General features: G+C 41.9%; 1 protein-coding gene and 1 non-coding gene across 6 annotated transcripts in view; both read left to right on the top strand.

Moving 5' to 3' along the window:
• Nucleotides 1–26,510, top strand: part of LOC129765374 (calpain-D) — a 430,542-nt gene that overhangs the window by 343,292 nt on the left and 60,740 nt on the right. The window contains exon 1 of one of the 5 annotated variants that reach the window (XM_055765653.1): nt 14,328–26,396. The exons of the other annotated variants lie outside the window; for them this stretch is intronic. Coding sequence (XP_055621628.1) covers nt 22,150–25,809 — 3,660 coding nt within the window. The 5' untranslated portion in view covers nt 14,328–22,149 and the 3' untranslated portion in view covers nt 25,810–26,396. Of the gene's footprint in view, nt 1–14,327; nt 26,397–26,510 lie in introns of those variants that run through there. 5 annotated transcript variants of the gene reach the window in all.
• On the top strand, nt 3,602–3,720 carry LOC129763872 (5S ribosomal RNA). Its single transcript, XR_008741054.1, has one exon. It is a non-coding gene; the product is annotated as a 5S ribosomal RNA (ribosomal RNA).

The following is a 26,510-nucleotide window of genomic DNA, read 5'->3' as shown; positions in this document are numbered from 1 at the left end:
AAAGTCTCTATAATACAATACCTTCCTTCCTTCCTTCCTTCCGTAACGATCATTCTTTGTGTGGACACCGACTGGACAACATCGTTGCTGGACGAGCTGGACGGCGAGGGATCGAGTGCCTTTCTCAAGGCAAGAGGGTGGAGGTGGTAGCGCTGGAGTAGAATAGAGTAGAGTTTTCAAAGGGCCTTTCTCAAGGCTAGAGACGAATGAACTGCAAAAGTTTAAAGTCTCTATAATACAAGACCTTCCTTCCTTCCGTAACGATCATTCTCATTCAAACCGTACACCACATCGGTTCGCATCACAACAAATCAACAAACCAACCCAAGCAGCCATGTCTGGACATGGTAAAGGAGGAAAAGTGATGGGAAAGGCAAAATCCCGCTCGAACCGTGTTGATCTGGAGTTCCCCGCAAGGGTAGCTAGGCCGAGCGCGTTAGTACCAGTGCACCAGTCCACCTAGCCGGCGTTATATAGTTTCGGCCGCCGAAGTGATCGAGTTAGCTGGCAAAGCTGCTCGCGACGATAAGAAAACCCGCATTCGGAACAGAACACATTCGGTTCGGTGGACATCAAGACAACAGGCAGTTGCAGCGAGTGACGAGTGGCAAACGCAATCGCAAAACGGCATCAGGTAGCAGAAGAAAAAAGTTTGTTCTTTATACAAACTGCTTTGGTGGCAAATCCAGAACAAGGCGGCATCGAGGGCGTTCGAAATGGTTTTTTTCAAAACCACGAGTACTAAGTTTTCTAAATTGGAACCATTCCATAAAACAAGGCGCTTTTCAGGGCCATTAAACCTTCCAACAAAGAGTTTAGGAAATACAGTTCAATGCTTTCTAAAACATTATCCAAAATAATAATAAAACACAAATTGATTTTTTCATAAGTTGTTCTGAGCTTATTGATTTTCATCAATTCTTAAATTGCTTCTAGATTGAAAGTACAGTAATTTACTTTTATCTCGACATTTAGCTAATTGGACGGACCTGTAATGTGACATATTTAGTTGGACATTTTTGTAAACATAGAGTACGGGGTCCAAATTATGACCCCACATTGAAAGTCGACACTGTACCACTGTCATCGCAAATGTTCAATTACAGGTTAAAATTACCTCCAATCCGACACTGAGTGGTGGTAATGTGACGTGCCATTGAATGTAATTTACTGTAAAATATGTCACAAGCTGGATGGGAAGAAATTTTCCAACTGTGAAAGCTGTGGCGAGTGGCAAATGCAATCGCTAAACAGAAAGGTTTAGCCTAGCCGAACAAGATGGGGATATCGAGTGATAACAAAACAATAAACTCTTTAGATTGAAGATAATTTTGTGATCCTGAAAAGGACCCTTTTTAGCCTGCATGTGAATCCAACGAGCGAACAAATCGTAATGAATGTATTTTTTTGCCATCGCTCCCTTTTAACGCCCATTCGTTCGTCTCGTTGGACTCGCCCCTCTGGCTGAGTCTGCCGATTTGTCTCTATCCTGTGAGTGTGTACCGCTAGAGTATAAAACACGCGGACCCCAAAAAAATATCTTATTTTCTTTCAAACCGTAAACCCGTGTGGTTGTACGGCATCGGCATCGTGGACGTAACAAAGGAGGACAAGTTAAGGGAAAGGCAAAGTCTCACTCGAACCGTGCAGGTCTTCAGTTCCCTGTTGGTCGCATTCACTGATTGCTCCGCAAGGGTAACTAGGCCGAACGGATTGGTGCCGGAGCACCAGTATACCTAACAACGATGATAGAGTTTCGGCCGTCGGAGTGCTCGAGTTGGCTTGCAAAGCTGCTCACGACAATCAGAAAACCCGCATCAAGAACAGAGCAGCTTCGGTTCGGCGCTCATCAAGGCAACAATTAATTTCAGTGAGTGGCAAAATGTTTCTCCGGCACGTCGCATTAAATGTAATTTACTGAACAACATGTCACAAGCTGGATGGGAAGAAATTTTCCAACTGTGAAAGCTGTGGCGAGTGGCAAACGCAATAGCTAAATAGAAAGGTTTAACCGAACAAGATGGGAATATCGAGTGATAACAAAAACACAACACCAAAGGTTCTTTTCAGATCCATCAACATATTCATAAAGAGTAAACAGTAAACTAATCCATTTTTCAGGTAGATAGGTTGGTATTCACGTAGGAGAAGAAAATAAAACAATATATTTAAAATATATATTTAACAAAAGCTGTCCCCTTTGTATAGTCCTACGTCACTCCGGTTATGTCCCCGACATTACCCACCCGTCTTTTTCATTGTAGAATCAGTTGACGATAATTGATTGATGAATCATTCTTGCCCTCGCAAAACAATCGTATGTCGCAATTTATTTCATGTCAATGCATTGAAAATTTACCTCGAAGGCTATTCCGGTGGCCTTTTTCGAAATTGACATAGACTCGGCTACAGTCGATTATATACATTTTGCACCAGCACCATTATTCCATATCTCATAACTACATCTTTGGCACCGCATGTAAACAACAACAATGACAACACTTGCAAGTATCAAATATCATGTTACATGTTATTTAGTATTACCTCAAAGGAATCGCACCTCTAGATATCGTTCGTACAAACTAAGCGTAAACCAAGCGCCAAACAAGCGTTCACCATAGCATGCATACAGAGCCATACATTGGTGGCTTGAAACTACTAGCAATATAAACATTTCTCATCATTTTGCGCTAATTTCAAAAGAAACGCTTCTGTTAATATTACTGGCCTCGAAAAGAGTTGCATTACTTTCTCATGCTCGAGAGAAGCGCAGCTGTCACCCTTAGTGGAGGAAGTTTTGCTACTGGTAAGCGAAACCTTATCACATACAAAATTCCAGAACATTTACTTTCTTGATGACTAAACAAGAGAAATAAACTCTTTTTGTTAATAACAACCTCGAAAACAGTAGCAATGCTTCATTATGATCAATATTAGCGCAAATGCAGTCCTAGTTGAAGGCAGTTTTGCGACTGGCACGCGAACCCAAATAAAGGCTGGTTTAGACGATGCCATTCAGCGCTCTAGTTGAAGTATCCAGTGAATAGAGAACAGACACTCTGTTCAAGTTAGAGGCCAATTACTTGTTCGATACTGGTACAAGTAACTTGGACAGAGTGTCTGTTCTCTGTTCACTGGATACCTCAACTAGAGCGCTGACTGGCATCGTCTAAATCAGCCTTAACTTATAACATTCCAGTAAGACATTCAATATGCTTGGTATTCCCAAATAATTTTTTGGTGCACGACCTTAACGTCTGCTTCGCCATAACGTCAGTTTAATGCGTTGATGCATTCTCAAAGGCACCAACGAAGCCCTTATGAAGACGGAAAACAAACAATGTTAACTGCTTGGAAAAAGACTGAATTATGCCACACAGCTTGTACTCTGCTGTAACACCCATCGATGCGAATTCGCTGATGAGTTTGTCAAGAGCGACCGCCTTCACCACCAGCGGGGGGAGCTTGATTTTGGTTGCTGCCTGGGCGTTTACATTTTCGACCGACGCGCCGAAATCGCCTACTTCGCTGTTGTTCGGTGCGGTGTCACATTTTCGAAGGATCGGTTCAGTGCGAGCGCTTTTCACTGCACCAACACATGGTCAACGATCATACCATGTTGAAAACACCGGTTCTCGTCCGATCACCGAAGTTAAGCAACATCGGGCGCGATCAGTACTTAGATGGGTGACCGCTTGGGAACGTCGCGTGTCGTTGGCATTTTTTTTTGACCGTTGGATTTTCAAATTTGCAAGAAAGGTTTGTCCCGATTCCGTTCCTGCACAAAACGTCGTACGCGACATTCCGCTCCAACGCGATTATGAGAATTTTTCGATGGTAGAATTCTCAATTGCCCTCCTCTCATGTAACAATTCAGCTCCGGGGTCGGACAAGATTAAATTCAACTTGTTGAAGAATCTTCCCGACTTGGCGAAACAGCGTTTGCTGAACTTGTTCAACAAGTTTCTGGAGCTGAATATTGTCCCGCATGACTGGAGACAAGTGAGAGTGATAGCCATACGAAAACCCAACAAGCCGGCTTGCGATCACAACTCGTATAGGCCGATTGCAATGTTATCCTGTATTCGTAAATTGTTAGAGAAAATGATTCTACTTCGTTTGGACAAGTGGGTTGAAGCGAACAATTTGCTGTCAAATACGCAGTTTGGCTTCCGCCGAGGTAAAGGGACGAACGATTGTCTCGCGCTGCTATCTTCTGAAATCCAAATCGTTACGAGCATTTGCTCGTAAAGAACAAATGGCTTAAGTTTTTCTCGATATCAAAGGGGCATTTGATTCAGTTTCCATGGAAATTCTCTCAGAGAAACTTCATAATCGTGGACTTTCGCCAATTCTGAATAATTTCCTGTACAATTTACTCTCAGAAAAGCACATGTTTTTCAATCATGGCAGCTTGAAATCTTCTCGATACAGTTTTATGGGCCTACCACAAGGCTACTGCCTAAGCCCCCTCTTGTATAGTTTTTACGTCAATGATATAGATGATTGTCTAACTAGAAACTGCACGCTGAGACAACTTGCAGACGATGGAGTTATTTCCATCACCGGTACTAATCCCGCCGTTCTGCAAAAATCTTTGCAAGATATCCTGAACAACCTGTTCACGTGGGCTCTCAAGCTGGGTATCGAATTCTCTACGGAGAAAACCGAAATGGTCGTTTTTTCTAGGAAGCACGAACCCGCCCAATTCCAGCTTCACCTATCTGGCAAAGCGATCATGCACTCGATGTTTTTCAAATACCTTGGAGTATATTTTGACTCTAAATGTACTTGGGGAATACACATTGCGTATTTGAAACAGAAATGCCAGCAAAGAATCAATTTTCTCCAAACAATAACCGGAACATGGTGGGGCGCCCATCCAGGAGACCTCATTCAGTTGTACAAAACAACGATATTATCAGTGTTAGAATATGGCAGCTTTTGCTTCCGATCAGCTGCCAGGATTCATATTCTCAAGCTGGAGAGAATACAATATCGTTGCTTGCGTATAGCAATGGGGTGTTTGCATTCGACACATACGATGAGTCTCGAAGTCTTGGCAGGAGTACCCCCGCTTACTCTCCGATTCACAGAATTATCCTACAGATTTCTCATCCGTTGCAAGATCATGAATCCATTGGTGATTGATAACTTCGAAAATCTACTCCAACTGACTCCTCAGTCAAGTTTTATGTCTTTGTACCATGATTTCCTTACCCATGAAGTGCACCCTTCACCGGGCATCTCCAACCAAGTTTGCTTCCCATACTTTTGCAATTCCTCTGTCAATTTTGATCTGTCCATGCGACAAAAAATCCATGGAATCCCAGATCATCTACGCTCCGATTCTATTCCGCCGATATTTTCGGCAGAATATGGGAAAGTTAGATCTGATAAAATGTTCTTTACTGACGGTTCATTCATAAACGGGTCCACTGGCTTCGGCATCTTCAATAAAAATTCCAGTGCCTCTTTCAAACTCAAAGATCCTTGTTCCGTGTATGTCGCTGAACTGGGTGCGATATACTACGCACTAGGGATCATTGAAACACTGCCCATCGACCATTATTTTATTTTTTCAGACAGTCTCAGCTCAATAGAGGCAATTCGTTCAATGAAAGTTGATAAACGCTCATCTTATTTCCTAACAAGAATAAGACATCTATTGAGTGTTTTGGTCGAAAAATTATTCAAGATTACCTTAGCATGGGTTCCCTCTCATTGCTCGATTCCGGGGAATGAGAAAGCGGACTCGCTAGCTAAGGTGGGCGCTTCAGAAGGCACACTTTTTGAAAGGCAAATTGCCTATAATGAATTTTTTCACATTCCTCGTCAGGACACACTCGTTAGTTGGCAGCGCATGTGGAGTGAAGATGAGTTCGGTCGTTGGTTACACACGATTATTTCTAAGGTTTCGACGAAAGCTTGGTTTAAGGGATTGAATGTAGGTCGTGATTTCATTCGCGTGATATCTCGGCTTATGTCCAATCACTACAACCTAAACGCGCATCTCTATCGCATTGGGCTCGCAGCAAACAATCTTTGTGATTGTGGCGATGGCTACCACGACATCGAGCATATTGTCTGGTCGTGTATCCGATTCCATGCTGCTCGCTCTCAGCTCTCTAGAGCACTGAGAGCAAAAGGCAGACAATCGGATATCCCCGTCCGGGATATCTTAGGTAGCCGTGATCCTGATCTTCTGCTTCATCTATACCTGTTCCTCAGAAACGCCGATGTCAACGTTTAATGATGTTTCCTTCGTTGTGTCCCTGTTTCATATCCCTCCTATCCGATCTATAAACTTTTACTTAGTCGCGGCAATACATACACACACTCTTTACAGATACACGGGCCAAAGGTTGTGCAGTCCACTGATCATTCAACAAGAGCCAAAGGTTGTATCGCTCATGACAACTCTACACGAGCTGATGTTTGCGCCGGCTAGTGACCATTCTATCCTGGATTCCTCGAGTCGAGAAGACGCACCACGCTAGATATGGGGTACAGACTAGGGGGCGTTGCTGATTAATGGTCAGCTGCATCCCAAAAGGAAGTATCCCGTGTCGGGCACAGGTACAGAGCATTGGAGACAGCAACATCACAATTACGAAAACACTTGTAATACTAACCTCGAGCCAACCGCGAGTAATCGGTTACATATTACTAACATAGTTATAAGGCAAACATTGTCGAAATATTGAACTCCCGGCTCCGTCAGGTTGACGCCATATGAGCCTTAATAAAAATATATATTTTGGATAAAAAAAAAAAAAAACCGCGTGCATCATTAGATGACGCTTACCTAGAAATTTTATTGCCCCTGGCAATGCGTTCGTTTTCTGCAGGGCTCGAGCCTGCCTTCCTCTTCTTCTTGCTCATCGCACACTACGCGAAGCGTCCAGTTTATGACGCGGAAAGAAGAACACACGATACGAATAACGCGAAAAACGAACCGAAAAATCAAACGACGATTTCCAAGTTGGATTACCACTGGTGGGGTCCAATCTTAGGTCGAAGTGCAGCGAAAGCAAAGTGAACTGGATTACTCAACAGTCCGATGCCGAATGAAAGTTTCCCTCAGCGAGATCCACTGTTTATACTCTAGGCAAATATTCCCCTTCATTCTGCTTCTTTTCCTTTGTTCACGGAGACTTTAAATCCTACGATTTCCCCTCCGTTGGTCGTCGATAAGTTGCTCGTTATTGATAGCTCTGTTCGGGAAAGCACTCAAATGGACAGAAAAAATGTATGGGAAAATAGAAACACTCAAAGTTTTCATGAATTTTAACCATTTATCAACCAGGGGATTCTATTGTATGGCATATTAAACAAATCTTACGGAATTTCCGATTCGTTTAGTATGTAAATCGCCAAAATCCGTTCGTGACAAAAATAGTTATTAACGCTAACTTTATTTCATAAAAACGTGACCTGTTTTCTGATTTGACACCCTTAATGAAAGACGTAGTTCTACGTCAAAAAACAGGAAGTGGGTTATATCTATGGTATAACCGCAAGGGTGACGTAGGACTATCGTTGATTTTGAGATCATTTGTATGAAGTTGAATCTGAATTCATTCTGAATGAATGAATATTTGGAGAACTTCGAAAACCAGAGCGTTACGTTGGAGGCACAAGGTTTTATGCATCCAATATTGGATACGAAAATATCCTACTGATGGGGAAGAATAATCTTCTGAAGCTATCCTGTTAATTGCGATTGATTGAAAAACCACAAAACCAAATGTATTTGGTCACAGTGTTACATGGATAGAAAACATTCAATTAAACTCTTTCACATGAATATATTTTGAAAATTCCCAAAGGAACTGGCAGATTATTTTCAGTAACGATTAGATATTTCCACATTTTCCTCGATACTGGAGGCCCACCAGTGTTTAATGCCAACTCGATAACCACCTGTTAATAGCACTTGATTGAAACATATTTGGTCACAGTGTAACATGGATAGAAAACATTCAATTAAACTCTTTCACATGAATATATTTTGAAAATTCCCAGAGGAACTGGCAGATTATTTTCAGTAACGATTAGATATTTCCACATTTTCCTCGATACTGGAAGCCCACCAGTGTTTAATGCCAACTCGATAACCACCTGTTAATAGCACTTGATTGAAACATATTTGGTCACTGTGTAACATGGATAGAAAACATTCCATTAAACTCTTTCACATGAATATATTTTGAAAATTCCCAGAGGAACTGGCAGATTATTTTCAGTAACGATTAGATATTTCCACATTTTCCTCGATACTGGAAGCCCACCAGTGGTTAATGCCAACTCGATAACCACCTGTTAATAGCCGCGCGTGTATGTGTGTGTAGCGATGTCTTCCCAGATGAGACAACATCTTCCCACAACAGCGACAACATGCTCCAATCGCTGTTCAATTAGAACTGAGTGGATTTCCGAGCGGCGCTCGCTTATATACCGATTGGTGATTTCAATAGCCTGTTTTGAAAGCAATTTTAAGACTATTGAAACAAGTTTTTGGATCAAAAAGTAACAAGTATAGAACGCGTAGACATTTTATCTTTCGAATGAAGTGTTTATCATACCATTTCGTTCAGTTGTTTAGGAGCTATTAACGCTCAAAATCTCGGTCTCCGGCGTAACGCTTTCGTTTTCGAAACTTTGATTTTACACCCCGGTATAGAAATGAAAGACGTAGTCCTACGTCAAAAATCGGGGATCACTACTTCTGCTTACATACTTTTGTTTTGATCTAAGATAAGATCAGACAACAGGGGGTCTTTTACGGGCCAAATTTCTGTCAGATACGGACCATGGCGCCTCTATATATATACCAGGTGAAACAATCATATGAAATGCGCTTTCAGCCATATTGGAATTGCTGTCGGTATTGTTTACAAACAGCTGCCGGCGGCTCTCTACAAACTGCCACGACGCGTATTCGAACAATGCCTACTATGTTCGGCTTTTGCGAATTTATGTGAAAAAGAGGGGATGATTTTGTAGAATTTCATTCTAATCCAGTTCATCCACTACTCTCACATGTGAAAATGCAAAAATGGCGTATCCTAGCAATAACAAAACAAACAACCCCCGCTCCACAAACCGTAATCCCCTTCTTATTGAAGTGATGATGTTGCTTCACCTGTTTACATTTATTCAAGCGCCTTGATACGGACCAAATTTCTGTCAGTCGTTCTGATTTCTGATTGGCTGATTTCGATAAATTTTGTAAACAAAGCTGATTTTTTCAGTGTTGCTAATCAAAATAAATATCGTTGGATTTGTGTTGAATTTAGAAATGGCGAATTTAATGAATATTACGATATTTAGTTTAAAGGAAATGTGAAGGAATTATATGCAAGTTTATGTATGTGTTTTTTCACAATGGAGTAAAGTAAACGGCAAAATAGTCAATATAGCTTCGTTAGGTCCCTAATGAGATTTCATATTTTGGAATATAATTTCTATTGCTAAGAAGAAATGGAAAGTCTCATCATTCACTATGCAGATGGCAAATTGTTAGCTCTAGCTCGTAAATATGAAAAAAGATATGGTTGATACCATCCAGGTTGTGTTTTGCTGACTACCAATTTTTACACTATTGACATGTTGTTTCCCGCTGACTTATTTTGATGATGTAAAGAGCAACGAATTTTGTTCTGTTCTGTCGAGGAAAGTTTTCGCTTGATCGACGGTGTACTCACAGTCGAATTCAATATTCATGTCATCCGCATTATCACTAAAATTAGATGAAGCTGAAATTCGATATGATGTCGATGCTGCTTCACTGTCCATCAATCTCTGGGCTGAACATTCTTCTCGCCGCTTTGATAGCAGTTCCATCAATCCAACAAGATGTTCTAGTGTATCGGCTGAATGCGAAGCATTTGGTACTACGGTCATGTATTGCGAAAAAGCGGAAAAGTCACGATTGGTTCTGAATTACAATGGAGTTGAGAGCCGTTGTTTTGCACGAATCAACGAGAAAAGATTCTTCCGAGAAAATCTTGGACGAGTTGTTATGGATATCATTATTATATTATAGATATGGGTATTTGAAATACTTATTTTATCCTTTATCCTTTTTGAGATTGCCTTATTGAAAATATGCAAAATCATTAATTCGCACTTTGGTTGGTTACGATTCATAAAAACAGAATTTTAAAAAATCCCAAATTTTATAATATTTGGCAACTCTGGCTTCTTTATGTCATGGCTTCGTTTTTGTGCGACGAAGAAGAGTAAGAAGCTAGTTGTCTCATCTTGTCTTATGGGCACCTTACACGATCAAACTGATTGACAATAAGTGTCTTCAATATCGTGACAGCTAGGCTTTCGACATCCGATCTAACCTCAATCAATATTTTGCCACCTTACACGGTCAATATCGCCCTCAACCCAAGACAACGAAAATATCCGCGATGGCTAGTGGTGACATTCGAGTTTGGGATCCAAACTATTCTCCATCAGATTAGAAGGCTAAATTGCAATTTTCAATTGGTAAAATTTGAATGAAAATATCTACTTGGTATTATTTAATTAGTTGAAGCGCGTAGTCCTAACACTAACTTAACCTATTTTCTATGAATTTTCAGATATTCCTACTAAAATTTATTATTATTATATAACGTCAGTTTCAGATACAATTTTTGTATGGGATTTTCTCACCACTTGCAGAAAAAAAGTGATTTGCATTCACATAGAATACTAATTTGATTTGGAAAAGTTAATTTTCATTCATAATTTACACTTTAAAACTCGTTTTTCCTTTTCAAAAACACATCATAATACTCGTTTCACAAAACAGACTGATCCTTTCAGTTTCAGGGAGGCCAAATTATTTTAGATTGTGAAAATATATGCAAATTATATTATCTGCAAGCAAATGTTTTTATTCGATAAATAAGACTATGACAGTAGAACCCCGATTATCTGTATCTGTATCTGTACCCCGATTATCTGTATCTGTATCTATTTCTGTATTGATAAAACATAGTTTCTATGTTTAAAAATCATCCCGACTATTCACGGATAATCGGGATTCTACTGTAACTTGAATAACACGTAATGTTTTTTCACCTGTGATTTTCCCAGATCTTCAAATTCTCCAAATTTTATAGCGGAGTGTGAAGAAACACACAACTTAGACTAAAGTGGCTGCCCCGCTCGCTAGCGCAAAGAATGACCGAGTTCAATGTTAAAAACATTCCTAAGACGTTGTTAATTTTCATTCACTCTCTCACCATCACATTGTCAGTTACTTTGAGGTTTTGATTTGTATCGCGAAAAGTACTGTATTTTGCTATTTTAGGTACAGTAATTTACATTTAATGCGACATTTTTCTAATTGGACAGACCTGTATGCGACACGTTTAGTTAGACATTTTTGTAAACATCGAGTTCGGGCCCAAATTATGGCCCCACATTGACATTCGCCGCCAGACGTCGACGCTGTACCACTCTCATCTTCAATGTCCAATTACAGGTCAAATCGCCTCCAATGCGACACTGAGTGGTTCTCCGGCATTTCGCATTAAATGTAAATTACTATATCAGTTTTCAAAACCAAAAGCTTTCATTTATGATTCCTACAATTTCAGAAGTTTATAAATTTTAATTGCAATCGCAAAAAAGACTAACAAACATTAAATGTCCGCTTCCAAATCTGGCAACTCAGTCTGGAAGTCCGTGAGGTAAAACGTCAACATCATGCATCCATAAGAAATGTCACGATATTGATGCCCGAAAATCAGAAAATCCGGATTTCTGCGTTGTCGGCCATGTTTAGCTGTCATTATGCTCTCAAATGTCATCATATTGTCAATAAATTTGACCGTGTAAGGTCCGCTTTAGGTTTTGATGAGTATACAGTGACTTAAACTCGTAATCGTATTCCACCTTGCAGATCTCTTTTCCCTTCTTTTGAAAGTCTAAAACAAGCTTTCGGAACATTCTATTTGGGAAAAGTCATAGTGTCATATGAGAGTTAAAAGGTTTGCTATCTGTTTTCAGAATAATGGTTTTTATTTTTCCAAAAATGGTGAATGTATGTGCTAAGGTATGAAAATTGACTCAAACTTATATTCGTACGCTGGTTGAAATCTCAACTCAATTTCGAAGGCGTTGACCAATTTCCGAATTCCGTCATTACGTCATTATCTACGAATTTTTTGGCGTATTCGGAAGGAATATTTATCATTTTTTTCATTATGTGGTTTTTAAAATCGCTATTTTTTTAAAATTTAATGAATTCTAAGTTTCCTACACGAATAACTTCCTTATTTTTTTTTTTTATTCGGATTGATGTCTGGAGATTGTGGAGAAATATCAATAACTTTTGAGCAATTGTAATGTAACCATGTGCAAACTTTATATGTCTTGAGTTCTGGGTCATTGACTTGGCAAAACTTGAATCCTCGATTCCATCCCATTTTGTTGACATTTTGCTTCATATTTTCCTTCCGGATGTTCGAGTAAACATTCTACATGTCGAATTTCGTTCCATTCACTTGATTATATCTCGAGTTATGTAGCCCCACCTCCCTTAGGCTGAGGACATAGTAAACGCGGTGCGGTGCGATGCGATGCGATTTGGAGCGATGAATTGGAGTTCATCGCGTGCTATGACATACTGATCGCTTCAGATCGCGCGTTTTTTGATGTTTCATTCCACTCCTTTACACATATAAACAACCCAGCACAAGGATGCCAGATATGATAACATGTCTTCATTTTGTAAACAGTTGAATTGTGAGATCGTTTTTATCTGTGAACATAGTAAATGGAAAGCCCTTAACGTAACGTTTTCATTATATGCATTATGTAAATTAGAATAAAGTTATACAATATATAATTCATCGAACAAAACGAAAATAATAATTTAACAACTCAATCTTTATTTACATTCGATGAGATCGATTGTGAAGATATTTATGAAAATCGTCTGGCAACTACCACTTGCGTTCACTCGCGGCAAAACTCTCCACACACAGTTTCGCCGCATTGAAATCGCGTTCGCATCGCATTTACTATGTCAGGTCCGGGCGGTTTGCATTTGATTTCCACAGTTGTAAACAAAAGAGCTTTCCCGCAATCGATCCGCGCCCGCACCATCACGCATCACCTTAGAGAGCCTTAGAGAGAGGAGAGTAGTGTCGAACCACCATAGAAATATTTCTTGTCCCCTAAAATCTCTACCTGAGAGATTTGAACCCGTTTACTTAATTTGTTCTCGAGTTATGTAAAATACACTCAGATTTTCGTCAAAAGTGGTAATTTTGATCTTTATAGTAAAACATTAGACCCTTATTTTGTTATGGATTTTCTGTTTCTCTAGATAGGAGGGAAAATAAATCCACAAAACACTGGAAGAAAATATGCGAGGAATTCGCTTATCAAACCAGCGCTTCACATCATGCCCAAGGACATCCAGCTGGCCAATCGTATCCGAGGAGAGCGTGCTATTAGCTTAGCATATAATCAACGGTCCTTTTCAGGGCTCCAAATTTGATGGATTAGAGTACAGAAAAGTTTTCTACAGGCCAAACTGAAAGGAGCATTTAGCGAAAGTCGTGGTTTCGAAATAATTCGTTACCGATAATCTCTTTCTGGCAAAACGATGTGGTATGAATCACATTATTTGAATGATAGAATGAAGAAGTTTTTTGCCAATTTCCTTCAACCTCCAAACGTATCTTTTTCCCGTTTGTCGTTTTCGCGTTCGCTAATCCTTTCTCACAACACCCATTTCTAGTTTGAGAAATTGTTGAGTAAACATTGTTTGCCAGTGCGCGTAGAGTGGGAATTCCTAAAGATTCATTGCACCTCTAATAAATTGCCGAAAGACGTGGTCCTACGTTGATCGCACTTGATTGAAAAAATCCAAAACGAAATGTATTTGGTCGCAGCATTGTATGAGTAGAAAGCAAATAATCGCTCGAAAATGACTTGATTTTCGCGATGTGAAACATTTTCCGTTTTTTATGTTATGCATCCAATATTGGATACGAAAATTTCCACTGATGGGGAAAAAAATATTCAGAAGCTTTCCTGTTAATTGCGATTGATTGAAAAATAACAAAACCAAATGTATTTGGTCACAGTGTTATATGGATAGAAAACATTAAAATAAACTATTTCGCATGACTGTATTTTTCAATTCCCAGGGGAACTGGCAGATTATTTTTCAGCAACGATGATAGCAACGAGAATTCCGCGCGTGTATGTGTGTGTGTGTGTGGCGGCTGCTTCGATGTTTCAAGCGGAACCGTGGCATCACTCTCCTCCTGATGGATTCCCTTTTGGCCTTAGGTGCACAAACAGGCTCTTGGTGACACCGTTCATCAGCGCTTTCATGATAAACGAAATTAGCTTCACAACAACAGCGACAACATGCTCCAATCGCTGTTCAATCATAACTGAGTGGGTTTACGAGCGGCGCTCGCTTATATACCGATTTTTGATTTCAATAGCCTGTTTTGAAAGCAATTTTAAGACTATTGAAACAAGTTTTTGGATGAAAAAGTAACAAGTATATGACACGTAGACATTTTATCTTTCAAATGAAGTGTTTATCATACCATTTCGTTCAGTTGTTTAAGAGCTATTAACGCTCAAAATCTCGGTCTCCGGCGTAACGCTTTCGTTCTCGAAACTTTGGTTTTACACCCCGGTATAGAAATGAAAGACGTAGTCCTACGTCAAAAATTTAAAGGGGTTGCACCTTGGACACGACCGCATATTTTCAACGTAGAACTATGCAATTATATTATGCAATCCACTTGTTTACCACTTCGAATATATTAAATTTGATGAACGTCCTTTTACGATTGATATGATGCCTAGGACTACCAAAATATGTGAACGAAATAATTGTCAAACGATCATTGTATTTTACATTTCCCTCTGAAATTATTGCACATCTCATTTTTACGTAGTTCTCGAACCGCGAAAGTTCATTCAATTTTAGTATCTGAAATGACGATTTTCCCAGGCTTCTCAGTTTAAAAGTACGTTTTAGGGAAACATATTCCGGTCTGCACAATGACAAGCGAGTACAAAAGTACTCAACACCAAAAATACCTCCGACTTGCATGTATTTGCAAAGCGGATTCCCACAGGCACATTAGGCCGTATGAATAAAAACAAAATTCACCTTTACTTTACTTCATTCGAGCAGTCGAGCAGTGAGATTAAGTTTTTACTACGTTTGGTATGAATAAAAGAAACAACAAAGTATTTACTTTTCGAAAATGGATGTTTAGCTGATTTCGTATGAATAAAACAGCATTCATCAAGTATTTACTTCGTTATTATTAAGTATGCTCATGAGCATACTTTGATCTGAAAACACTATCATTCGTTTTGATGTCATATCCGATTTATGTTTAATGCTGCTATCTTGCGCTTGAAGTTAAACAAGTTAACGATCCGTATTGATGGCATTGAGCTTCGTTTACTAGTTTAGGGGAGCGTAAAAAAAATTTATTGATTTTCAGGCGGAATGAACACGTTTTTAAAATTTAAATTATGAATGAAAAATAACCTTTACGTACCAATTTGGCATTCTGTTTAAATGAAATCACTTTTGTTTGCAAGTGGTGAAAAAATCTTGTACGAATATTGTTTTTGAAGACAACTTTATATTATAATGAAAAGTTTCAGTAATGATGTTGGAAATGTATAGACAAAGGGTTAAATAAAAGTCGGAAAAAAGTGTTTCAAGTGATTGAATAACTTGATGTGAACATTTTCATTCAAATTTCAACATTTGAAAACTGGCTTCGTGTCTTCTAATATGATAGGTATTACACTAACGAGATAGGGACCCAAACTATTGTCCCTAATTGAAAGTCGCCACCAGACGTCGACACTATTCCTTTTTCATCGCGAATTCACGCTTTGTCCAAAAAAAAACGTTTTGAAACGGAACCTAAACAATCAGTTGATAGATGTTTGACAAAGTAAAAACTATGTTCGAATTCGAAAATCAAATTAGTAAAGTAAACTTTTATTCATACGGATTCAAGTAAATACTAGGAAAGTTTACTTTACTTTTTTTTTATCCAGTTCATTTATTTGTAAGGCTCAATCGCATAAGCTTTGCGGAGCCGCTAATTCAAGGTTTGTTTATACAAGGTTTCAACTAATTTCTATGTTTAGTAGGATTCGACCGAATACTCGCGGTTTACTCGAGGTTAAAAGGGCAACATTTTTGTGGGACGGGTCAGGTCAGGGATATGGATATGAGGTATCGTTGTCTCAACCGAGAGTTGCCGCACGCACTGTAGCATTGTGCATAATGAACAGTGATAGCATCTGGTGTTCGACTATCTGTCGAGGGTGGGCGACGGTGAGATGGGGGGACAAGACAAACAAACTAATAACGAAAAAGAAAAACACAAAGGCATTAAATACTTATACTAGACCGTTTCACAAACATATAGATCAACTGCATATAGCAGATGTCGCGAGTTCCCAACACGTCTCTAACAGGAACATAGGGTTGTCTTCCTTGGACATCAAGGGCATTCAAAAGGTACTCTCTGGCTGTGTAATTATCCGTACATTGCCAAACTGCGTGATCGATGTCATCGTAACCGTTTCCACACCGACAGACGTTGCTTTGAACAAGATTTATTCTGTGGAGATGCACATCTAGCGAGTAGTGGTTGGACATAAGTCTACTCATTACACGAATGAAGTCACGACTTACGTCCAAACCTTTGAACCACGCTCTCGAAGAAACCTTTGGAATAATTGAATATAACCATCGCCCAAGACTTCCAGTGTCCCAATCGATTTGCCAACTCAAGAGGGAACGCAGTAATTGGAAAAATTCATCGTATGAAATCTGTCTATCAAACAATTCGCCTTCCTGGGCACCCACCTTCGCGAGAGTGTCCGCCTTCTCATTGCCAGGAATTGAGCAATGAGAGGGGACCCAAACAAAGGTTAACTTATAAGATCTTTCGATCAGTGCACTCATCTGCTGTCTCACTTTTGTGAGGAAATAAGATGGGTGCCTACTAGTTTTCATCGACTGGAGAGCCTCAAGCGAACTGAGACTATCCGAGAAAATGAAGTAATGGTCTGCAGGCTTGTTGGAGATCATCCCCAATGCGAATTCGATTGCTGCCAGCTCAGCAACATAAACGGAACAAGGTTCCTGCAGTTTACGGAAGGCGCTTGAATTTTCATTGAAAACACCGAAGCCAGTGGATCCATTGAGGCGAGACCCATCAGTGAAGTATCTTTTCATGCAATTGACTTTTTGGTAGTTTCGGTTAAAAATACGGGGAATGAAAGTTGGTCGAAGCTGATCTGAAATCCCAAGTATTGCTTGTTTCATCGACAGATCGTATTCAATTGAGGAACTGCTGATGGTGAAGTGAGCACGGTCTGGAGTAAACGATGGAAGACAAATATCTGATGAAATATAGTGATGATAAATTCTCATAAACCGAGATTGTATATTTAGATGAAGAATTTTTTTAAAGTTTTCAATCACAAGTGTGTTCGTGACACCGCATTTCACCAGTATTCTGAGAGAAAGTTCCCAGAATCGGTTCTGTAGAGGAGTTACTCCTGCCAGAACCTCGAGACTCATGTTATGCGTTGAGTGCATACAGCCGAGAGCTATACGCAGACAATGATATTGAATTCGTTCCAATTTTAGAAGGTGACTTTTAGCTGCTGAGAGAAAGCAGAAAGAGCCATACTCCAGAATAGATAGAATAGTTGTTTTATAAAGCGTTATGAGATCTCCCGGATGAGCTCCCCACCACGTGCCGCAAATCGAGCGGAGAAAGTTGACTCTTTTTTGATATTTTTGCTTCAAATACGTAATGTGGGTATTCCAAGTGCATTTTGAATCAAACCAGACTCCAAGGTACTTGAAGGTCAATGATTGGGTAATGTTTCTGCCCAAAAGCTTAAGTTGCAATTGGGCTAGGGACCGCTTTCGAGTAAACACTACCAGTTCTGTTTTCTGCGGCGAGAATTCTATCCCTAAGTTCCTTGCCCAAGAAGACAAGTTATCTAGGGAATTTTGCAATGGTCTTTGCAAGTTTTTGGTATGGGACGGAAACCACACCATCATCTGCAAGTTGTCTTAGCGTGCTGACAGAATTTCTATGGAAACTGAATCAAAAGCTCCCTTAATATCCAAGAGTACTGAAGCCAGTTGCTCCTTGTGCGCAAAGGCCAGTTGAATATCTGTAGAAAGCAACGCTAGACAATCGTTTGTTCCTTTGCTCTTGCGAAACCCAAATTGTGTACTTGATAGCAAATTATTTGTCTCGATCCATTGATCGAGTCTTCGAAGGATCATTTTCTCCAGCAATTTTCTAATGCACGAGAGCATAGCAATCGGACGGTATGAGTTATGGTCAGACGCTGGTTTGCCAGGCTTTTGAATTGCTATCACTTTGACCTGTCTCCATTCGGGTGGCACAATATTGTTTTTTAGTAGGGTATTGAATAAGTCTAGCAAGCGTCTTTTCGCGATATCGGGAAGATTTTTTAGAAGAACGAATTTAATCATATCGCTTCCGGGTGAAGAGTTGTTCGATGAAAGAAGAGCCATAGAAAATTCCAGCATTGAGAATGGTCTGTCCAGAGGTCCACCGCTCGGAGACGTTTCTCGAAGAATATGTTGGGCTGGAACTGAGTGTGGACAGACCTTTTTAGCGAAATCGAATATCCATCGGTTGGAGTATTCTTCACTCTCGTAGGTAGATGAGCGGTTACGCATGTTGCGAGCTACCCTCCACAAGGTGCGTATTGAGGTTTCACGAGAAAGACCTTCGATGAAATTGCGCCAGTAACCGGGTTTTTTTGCTTTAACTAATTGTTTCAGCTGTATTTCAAGCTTTGAATATTCCTCGAAGTGTGTGGATGTTCCATGTCTGCGAAAAGCTTTGAAAGCATCAGATTTTTTCAAATACAATTTTGTGCATTCATCGTCCCAGCCAGGAGTGGCTGGTTTTCTTTTAAATGAAGCACTTGGAACTTTTCTTTTTGGTGCTTCCAGTGAGCTTTTATACAATAAATCGACGAAGAATCGATATTCTTCCAATGATGGAAGTGTATCTATTGATTCGACACCGATTGTTACCGCCGTTGCAAATTTTTGCCAGTCGATGTTCCTTGTTAGATCAAATGGAACTCGAGATGGTTCAGTGGATTGCGGGTTACACTTGATTGATATATTGATTGGCAAGTGCTCGCTACCATGGGGATCATTGATGACCTTCCACTGACAATCTAATGATAGCGAGTTTGAGTACAAAGATAGATCGAGTCGGCTTTCTCGAGCCGGAGGTTTTGCAATTCGTGTCACTTCACCAGTGTTCAAGATAGTCAAGTTGAAATCGTCACATAAATCGTAAAAAATAGCCGCCCTAGCGTCATCATAAAGATCGCCGCAACGAAATTTGTTGCCGCAGTGGCTAACCGAGTGTCCCAACTTTTGACGCAGGACTACGTCTAACCGGAAGATATAGGGGGTGAAATGGAAATCTAGGCACTGAACAAGTAGGAAAAAATGCAAGATTTGGAACGCTAATAACTCGAGCATTTCTCAATAGATCTCAAAGGTTTTTGCATCAATTGATAGGAAATATATCTACGCATCTATCATAACGAATAACATTTCATTTTTCTTGAGATAAATAATTGAATAATTGTGAAATATCAAGCATTGTCAAAATGCACTATGTGCCCATTTTTTATTTGTCCATTTTGTGCTCCTCAAATCGTACCGACCAAAACGGGCAATCAGAGCAGCAGCGAAATAGAATGAAGCACGATTGGAAAGGAAAAAGAAAAAAATTAACGAAACATTGGTCGCAGTCTCACACATGCGTAATTCTCGAGCCAGCCAGTCAGCTTAAAAATCCCCGCTCCGCTGCCGTAACGATCATTCTCATTCAAACCGTACACCACATCGGTTCGCATCACCACACATCAACAAACCAACCCAATCAGCCATGTCTGGACATGGTAAAGGAGGAAAAGTGAAGGGAAAGGCAAAATCCCGCTCGAACCGTGTTGATCTGGAGTTCCCCGCAAGGGTAGCTAGGCCGAGCGCGTTAGTACCAGTCCACCTAGCCGGCGTTATATAGTTTCGGCCGCCGAAGTGATCGAGTTGGCTGGTAAAGCTGCTCGCGACGATGAGAAAAATCGCATTCAGAACAGAACACATTCAGTTCGGTGGACATCAAGACAACAATAGGCAGTTGCAGCGAGTGGCGCATGGCAAACGCAATTGCAAAACGGCAGCAGGTTTTTTCAAAATCACGAGTACTAAGTTTTTAAATTGGAACCATTCCATAAAACAAGGCGCTTTTCAGGGCCATTAAACCTTCCAAAAAAGAGTTTAGGAAATACAGTTCAATGCTTTCTAAAACAATATCCAAAATAATAATAAAACACAAATTGATTTTTTCATAATTTGTTTGCCAGGATATGATGGGTATGTGAATTTGGCAGTTGTTCTGAGCTTATTGATTTTCACCAATTCTTAAATTGCTTCTAGATTGAAAGTACAGTAATTTACACTTATCTCGACATTTAGCTAATTGGACGGACCTGTAATGCGACATATTTAGTTGGCCATTTTTGTAAATATAGAGTTCGGGGTCCATTATTCGGGGTTCGGGGTCCATTATGACCCCACATTGAAAGTCGACACTGTACCACTGTCATCGCAAATGTTCAATTACAGGTTAAAATTACCTCCAATCCGATACTGAGTGGTGGTATTGCGACATGCCATTGAATGTAATTTACTGTAAAATATGTCACAAGCTGGATGGGAAGAAATTTTCCAACTGTGAAAGCTGTGGCGAGTGGCCGAACAAGATGGGAATATCGAGTGATAACAAAAACACAACACCAAAGGTTCTTTTCAGAACCATCAACATATTCATAAAGAGTAAACAGTAAACTAATCCATTTTTCAGGTAGATAGGTAGGTATTCACGTAGGAGAAGAAAATAAAACAATATATTTAAAATATATATTTAACAAAAGCTGTCCCCTTTGTATAGTCCTACGTCACTCCGGTTATGTCCCCGACATTACCCACCCGTCTTTTTACATTTGGTACAATTATAAACCCGCGGTACAAACAGGTGCACTGGGAAAAAACATTTTCTACTTTCACATAGTTTGGGAGAACAGAACCTGCGAAAGTAACTCGAAAAGAGTGCGAGGGCTTATAAACTTTTTTATTTTCTTCCAAAGATGCTGAATGCAGATTTATAACATCCAGGATCTTTACAAGATCTCCAATCATCGAGTTTTTGAAGGAACCCGACGCTTTCTTTAGTTCATCGACACTCAGACTCGCGTCGGTTACTACGCCTTCTATCTCCACTTCTCGAGAAGGGATGTAGATGTGATACTCCCTGTTAAAAACTTCGTGGTCAACAATCTTGTTGGCCACATCAAAAGTCGGTGCTTCTACACGCAGTTTGTCCGGTCTCTCTTTATGTATCGAGACGCCCTTATAATTACGCAGCAAATCTCTTGAAATATCAAGAGTTCTCAAAGCTTTTTCCTTGGGCCGAAAGAAAACAACCCATGGTGCCTTCGAGGACTGTTGATAATAACGCGTCCGCGCAACATTGGCATCAGCAGATGTCATAACGGTGCGCAACCGCCTATGAAAACGAAAAAAAAACTCGCACGCACACACACAACTCACACGCACACACTCGCGCAAAAACTCAACTTAAAACTAACTTAGACTAAAAACTAACTTAAACTAAAAACTAGCTCAAATCAAAAATCTTCTTGAAAAAAAAACAATAATTTCGTAAAAAAAAATATAAATGAATAAAATATAAAATATAAAATATGGTTCTCAAATGGGGATCAACACTAGGGTAGGAGCCTGCCCGTTGGTCTCAAATGTTCCTATCTCACGCCTCCACGAAGATCATATGCCGACATTTTTAGATCGGGCGTGAACTGGAAACACACACCTGGTCTTGGCTCCGAGAACGGGTGTCGAAAGTGGCTAAGTGAGGGGGTGCGAGCGAGTCAGAGCGCTATATCTCTCCCGGGGAAGGCCTCCCGGGTCATGGAGGCCTTGCCAACCCGCTGTCTCCCGGGCAAAGGAGATACACCCAGACAATGGAGCTAAGGTCAAGACGAATACTACGAATGCGATCACCCGAGGAGGGTCCCCGAACTGGAGCTGGTCCTGGAACGGGCGTAAGAGCGAGCGGCCAGCGGCTGGAGGGCGATGTGCAAGAGGCCACCAGCCGGGTTCAACCCGAAGAGCTACCGCCACACGGAAACAGCAGCCATCGACATCACCAACGAAATGCTGCGCCTACGAGGCGTGTTGCGACTGTCAGACGACAGTCGTCCACACTTGTGGGTACTACTAGGCGACGGATCATGTGGACACACGAAATGAACGAATTCGTGATCCGCGCCTATTACATCTGCACTGCTTTGGAGACGGACATGAGCGGTCGCCCTCGAATACTCGCAATGTTCGAGGAAGCGTATCCAGAGTTCGTCGGGAGGCTTGACCAAAACGCGATGAACGCGAGGCGTAGAGCGATTGTACGCAACAATATGCTCTCCCAAACGCAAGTCGACGAGATCAAGCAGCAGGTGCAGAGAGAACTAAGCTCCAGAACAAGCAGAGCAAGCGATGTGTCGAGACGAAGTTCAGTACGGCTGAGCAATTCATTCGCGAGTGGGGCACGCGAATCAGCACCAGTGGAGGCCACAGTACAACAACCCTCTGAGCCGGAAGATCCACAGCCAGATCAACAACTACTACGCGATCTGGTCTTCCATTACGACGAGGCGATCTCACAGTTCCGCGACATGGACCCTTTGTCGCGCCCCAGGATCCCGAAGTTGCAGCATTCCCGCAGGCTGACAAGTGCAGTAAAGCTCATGAACGAGCACGTTCTTCCGCTGCACTTGGTTGATGCTGAGAACATGGAGGAGCTGCAACTGAAAGTTTACTGTGCTGCTGTGGCGACCGCCAAAAGTTTAGGATACCGTATTAGGCCAAGAGGCGGACTGCTCCAACATCTTCGTGAAAGGCGTGAGCCTCCATGGCGAAGGAGATTGGAGCAACGGATCCTAAACAAGCGCGCCGCAATTGGAAGACTGATGGCGTACAAAAGAGGCAGCAGATCGGTGAAATTATGTCGCCAAGTTGCTGTGATCGTGCGGCCTACTGAACTTCGCCAGCTGGGAGCTCACCAGCTGACGGAAAAACTCGACACACTGGTACAGCAATTGAGCGTCCTTACAAAACGGCTGAAACGTTACTCTGACTCTGCAAAGCGCCAGGAACAAAATCGGATGTTCAGAGATAACGAGAAAGCGTTCTACGACCACATTAGCGACGAGAAGCCCGACTACCGCGAAGATTTGCCAGATATTAGCGATGTGACGAACTTCTGGGCTGGTATTTGGGAGACCCCAGTAGAACATCGCGACGGGCAAATGTGGTTAAGACGGGAGGAGGAGAGTTGTGGTGAAATTGGAGAGATGCCAGCTATCATCGTCGGAGAGAACGATGTCCGCGAAGCCTCGCGGTACCTGAGGAACTGGGCAGCACCGGGCCCCGATGGTGTCCAGAACTTTTGGCACAAGAAGCTGACCGTCGCACATCCAAAGATAGCTGAGTGCTTCAACAAGGTGCTACGTGACCCACACAACCTTCCTCAATTCGCCACCCGTGGCGTCACCTTCCTCCTCCCGAAAGACAGCAACACATTGAACCCATCAAAGTACAGACCGATAACGTGCCTATCGAGTCTGTACAAAATACTGAGCAGCATAATTACCGCCAAAGTTTCTGCTCACTGCGAACAGCATCACATCATCGCAGAAGAGCAGAAAGGATGCAGGAAAAATACGCATGGCTGCAAAGACCAGGCCATCATCGACGCAGCCATAGTCGGCCAGGCGGTATATAACCAGCGGAACCTAAGTATGGCCTACATCGATTACAGGAAGGCTTATGACTCCATACCTCACTCGTTTCTCGTCCGGGTATTGGAGCTCTACAAAATTGATCCCGTCGTCGTTAGGTTCCTGCAGCATGCGATGAGGCAGTGGAGTACGTCTCTGCACCTCAGTGATGGGGAAAATGTGTTGCAGTCTAGAACGCTGCAGATAAAGAGGGGGATATTCCAAGGCGACTCTTTCAGCCCGCTTTGGTTTTGTCTGGCACTGAACCCCCTCAGTAGGACGCTCAATAGAAACGGTCATGGCTATAAAATAAGGTATGGCGACGGCGCCCACGAAGAAGTGACCCATACCTTCTACATGGATGATCTCAAGGTCTACGCTGATTCACGTCAGCGTCTAGGTGTAGCTATCCGGGTTGTCGAAGACATAAGCAGGGACATCTGCATGGAGTTCGGCCTTGACAAGTGCCGCTGTGTCCATATGCTGAAAGGGCAGCTTACCGAATCCGGAGGTTACGAGGTCTATGACGGCGAGTTCATAAGAGACATGGTTCGTGGCGAATCCTATAAATATCTTGGATTCCGACAGCTCACCGGGATTCGCCACTCCGACATCAAGACGGAGCTGCGAGACAAGTTCTTGAGTCGAGTGAACTGTGTCCTGAGGACTTTCCTCAACGCGGGGAACAAGGTACGCGCGATCAACACATTCGCGGTTCCCCTGCTGACCTTCAGTTTTGGTGTAGTCAAATGGAGCAAAACTGACCTAGAGGACCTTGAGAGGAGGATGAGGAAAGCATTTAAAGAGGCCGGAATGCACCATCTTCAATCGGCACTGGAGAGAGTTTCACTGCCACGCAAAGAAGGGGGACTTGGAATAGTCGACATATCTGCACTGTGTGTTGCCCAGGTACGACAACTGCGCGAGTACTTCGCAGAACGCGCCAACCAAAACGCGCTATACCGGGCTGTCTGCGCCGCCGACAGAGGATACAGCGCTCTGCACTTGGCGCAAGCGGAGTACCAACTCAACTGCAATCTGCAGACAGTGGAGGAGAAGATTGCAGCTTGGAAGCAGAAGGCAGTACATGGTGCCCACCCCCATCAACTGGATCGGCCACACGTCGACAAGGCCGCATCTAATCTGTGGCTAACGCGTGGTGAACTCTCTTCAGTAGTAGAAGCCGACATGATAGCCATCCAGGACAGGATAATGCCGACGAGAAACTGCAGGCGGTACGTCTGGCATCAAGACGTTGATGACATTTGCCGGATGTGCCATCAACCAGGTGAAAACATAGAGCACATTATGGGAGGCTGTCCCGTTTTGGCCAACGCAGCCTACACCGAGCGCCACAACAACGTGGCCCGTATTGTTTATCGACAACTGGCGCTCCAATGTGCTCTACTGGAAGACAACGTACCAAACTACCGGTACCTGCCTGCACCTGTCCTGGAAAATGACCGTTTCAAGCTGTACTGGGATCGCACTGTTCTGACCGACCTCTCGATCCACCACAACCGGCCAGATATAATGGTTTACGACAAGAGCGACCGCAAAGTCACCATCATCGATGTCGCTATTCCACTGAACCAGAATCTGGAGGAGACCCACGGTCGCAAAATCTGCAAGTACCGACCATTGGCCGTGGAGCTCAAGGAACTGTGGGGGCTAAGGGAGGTCCCAAGAATTGTTCCAGTCGTTCTCTCTGGAACTGGAATTGTCCCGAAGACACTTCTGGAAGCGCTAAAGGTGTTGAATATGGAGAAGGAATTGGCCGGCATCCAAAAGTCGGTCATCCTTAGCACCTGCGCGATTGTCCGACAATTTCTCGGTCAGGACTGAAACAGCACGGGCATGCAGATACGTGCATTCCGCAGAGCCTAGTCCCCCTTTGGCATTCAGAAGCCCGGGGGCAGGTGAAAATTCTGGCTAGGTTCGCCTAGTTAAGAAGTGAGATAAGTCTGCCAAAATATAATAAATAAAATATAAATGAATAAAAAATATAAATCAATAAAAAAAATTTTAGTCTGATGAGTTCGAACAACTTGAACAACCCTATTCAGGGAGCTATACAACGCTGCACACTACGGTATAAGCACAATAGCGAGACGGCAAAAACTATTCTATTGTACTTCTCTGTTTGATGTTTGGTGAAGATACAAATGTGACGCTCAATGGAACCAATTCACAGAACACCGGTCCAGCGTCGCTGGAGAGGTGCTGCTTCCTCGCTGTTCCGGATGCGTTGGCACTTAACTTGTCACCAATGGGCGAAAGAAAAAAAACAACAACCAAAAATCACTTTGGCGGAGGGGGAAAAAACAACTTTCCAGCTTCGATATTGTAGTGGAGGACGGACAATGTGTGTCCGTCTCTTGCAAATAATCGACGAGGAATCGGTTTACTTTACTTGGAAACGGACAGAATAAGTAAATACTTTTTTTTTATTCATACGACCTATTGTTAGGGAAATACAGCTCGATGGGAACAAAAATACCCCTGACTTGCATGTTTATTTGCAAAGCGGATTTCCACAGGTACAT

The sequence above is a fragment of the Toxorhynchites rutilus genome, chromosome 1, assembly GCF_029784135.1.
Source record: "Toxorhynchites rutilus septentrionalis strain SRP chromosome 1, ASM2978413v1, whole genome shotgun sequence".
NCBI classification, from domain to species: domain Eukaryota; kingdom Metazoa; phylum Arthropoda; class Insecta; order Diptera; family Culicidae; genus Toxorhynchites; species Toxorhynchites rutilus.
The sequence above is the reverse complement of the archived record's forward strand: the minus strand, read 5'-3'. Positions and strand labels throughout refer to the sequence as shown.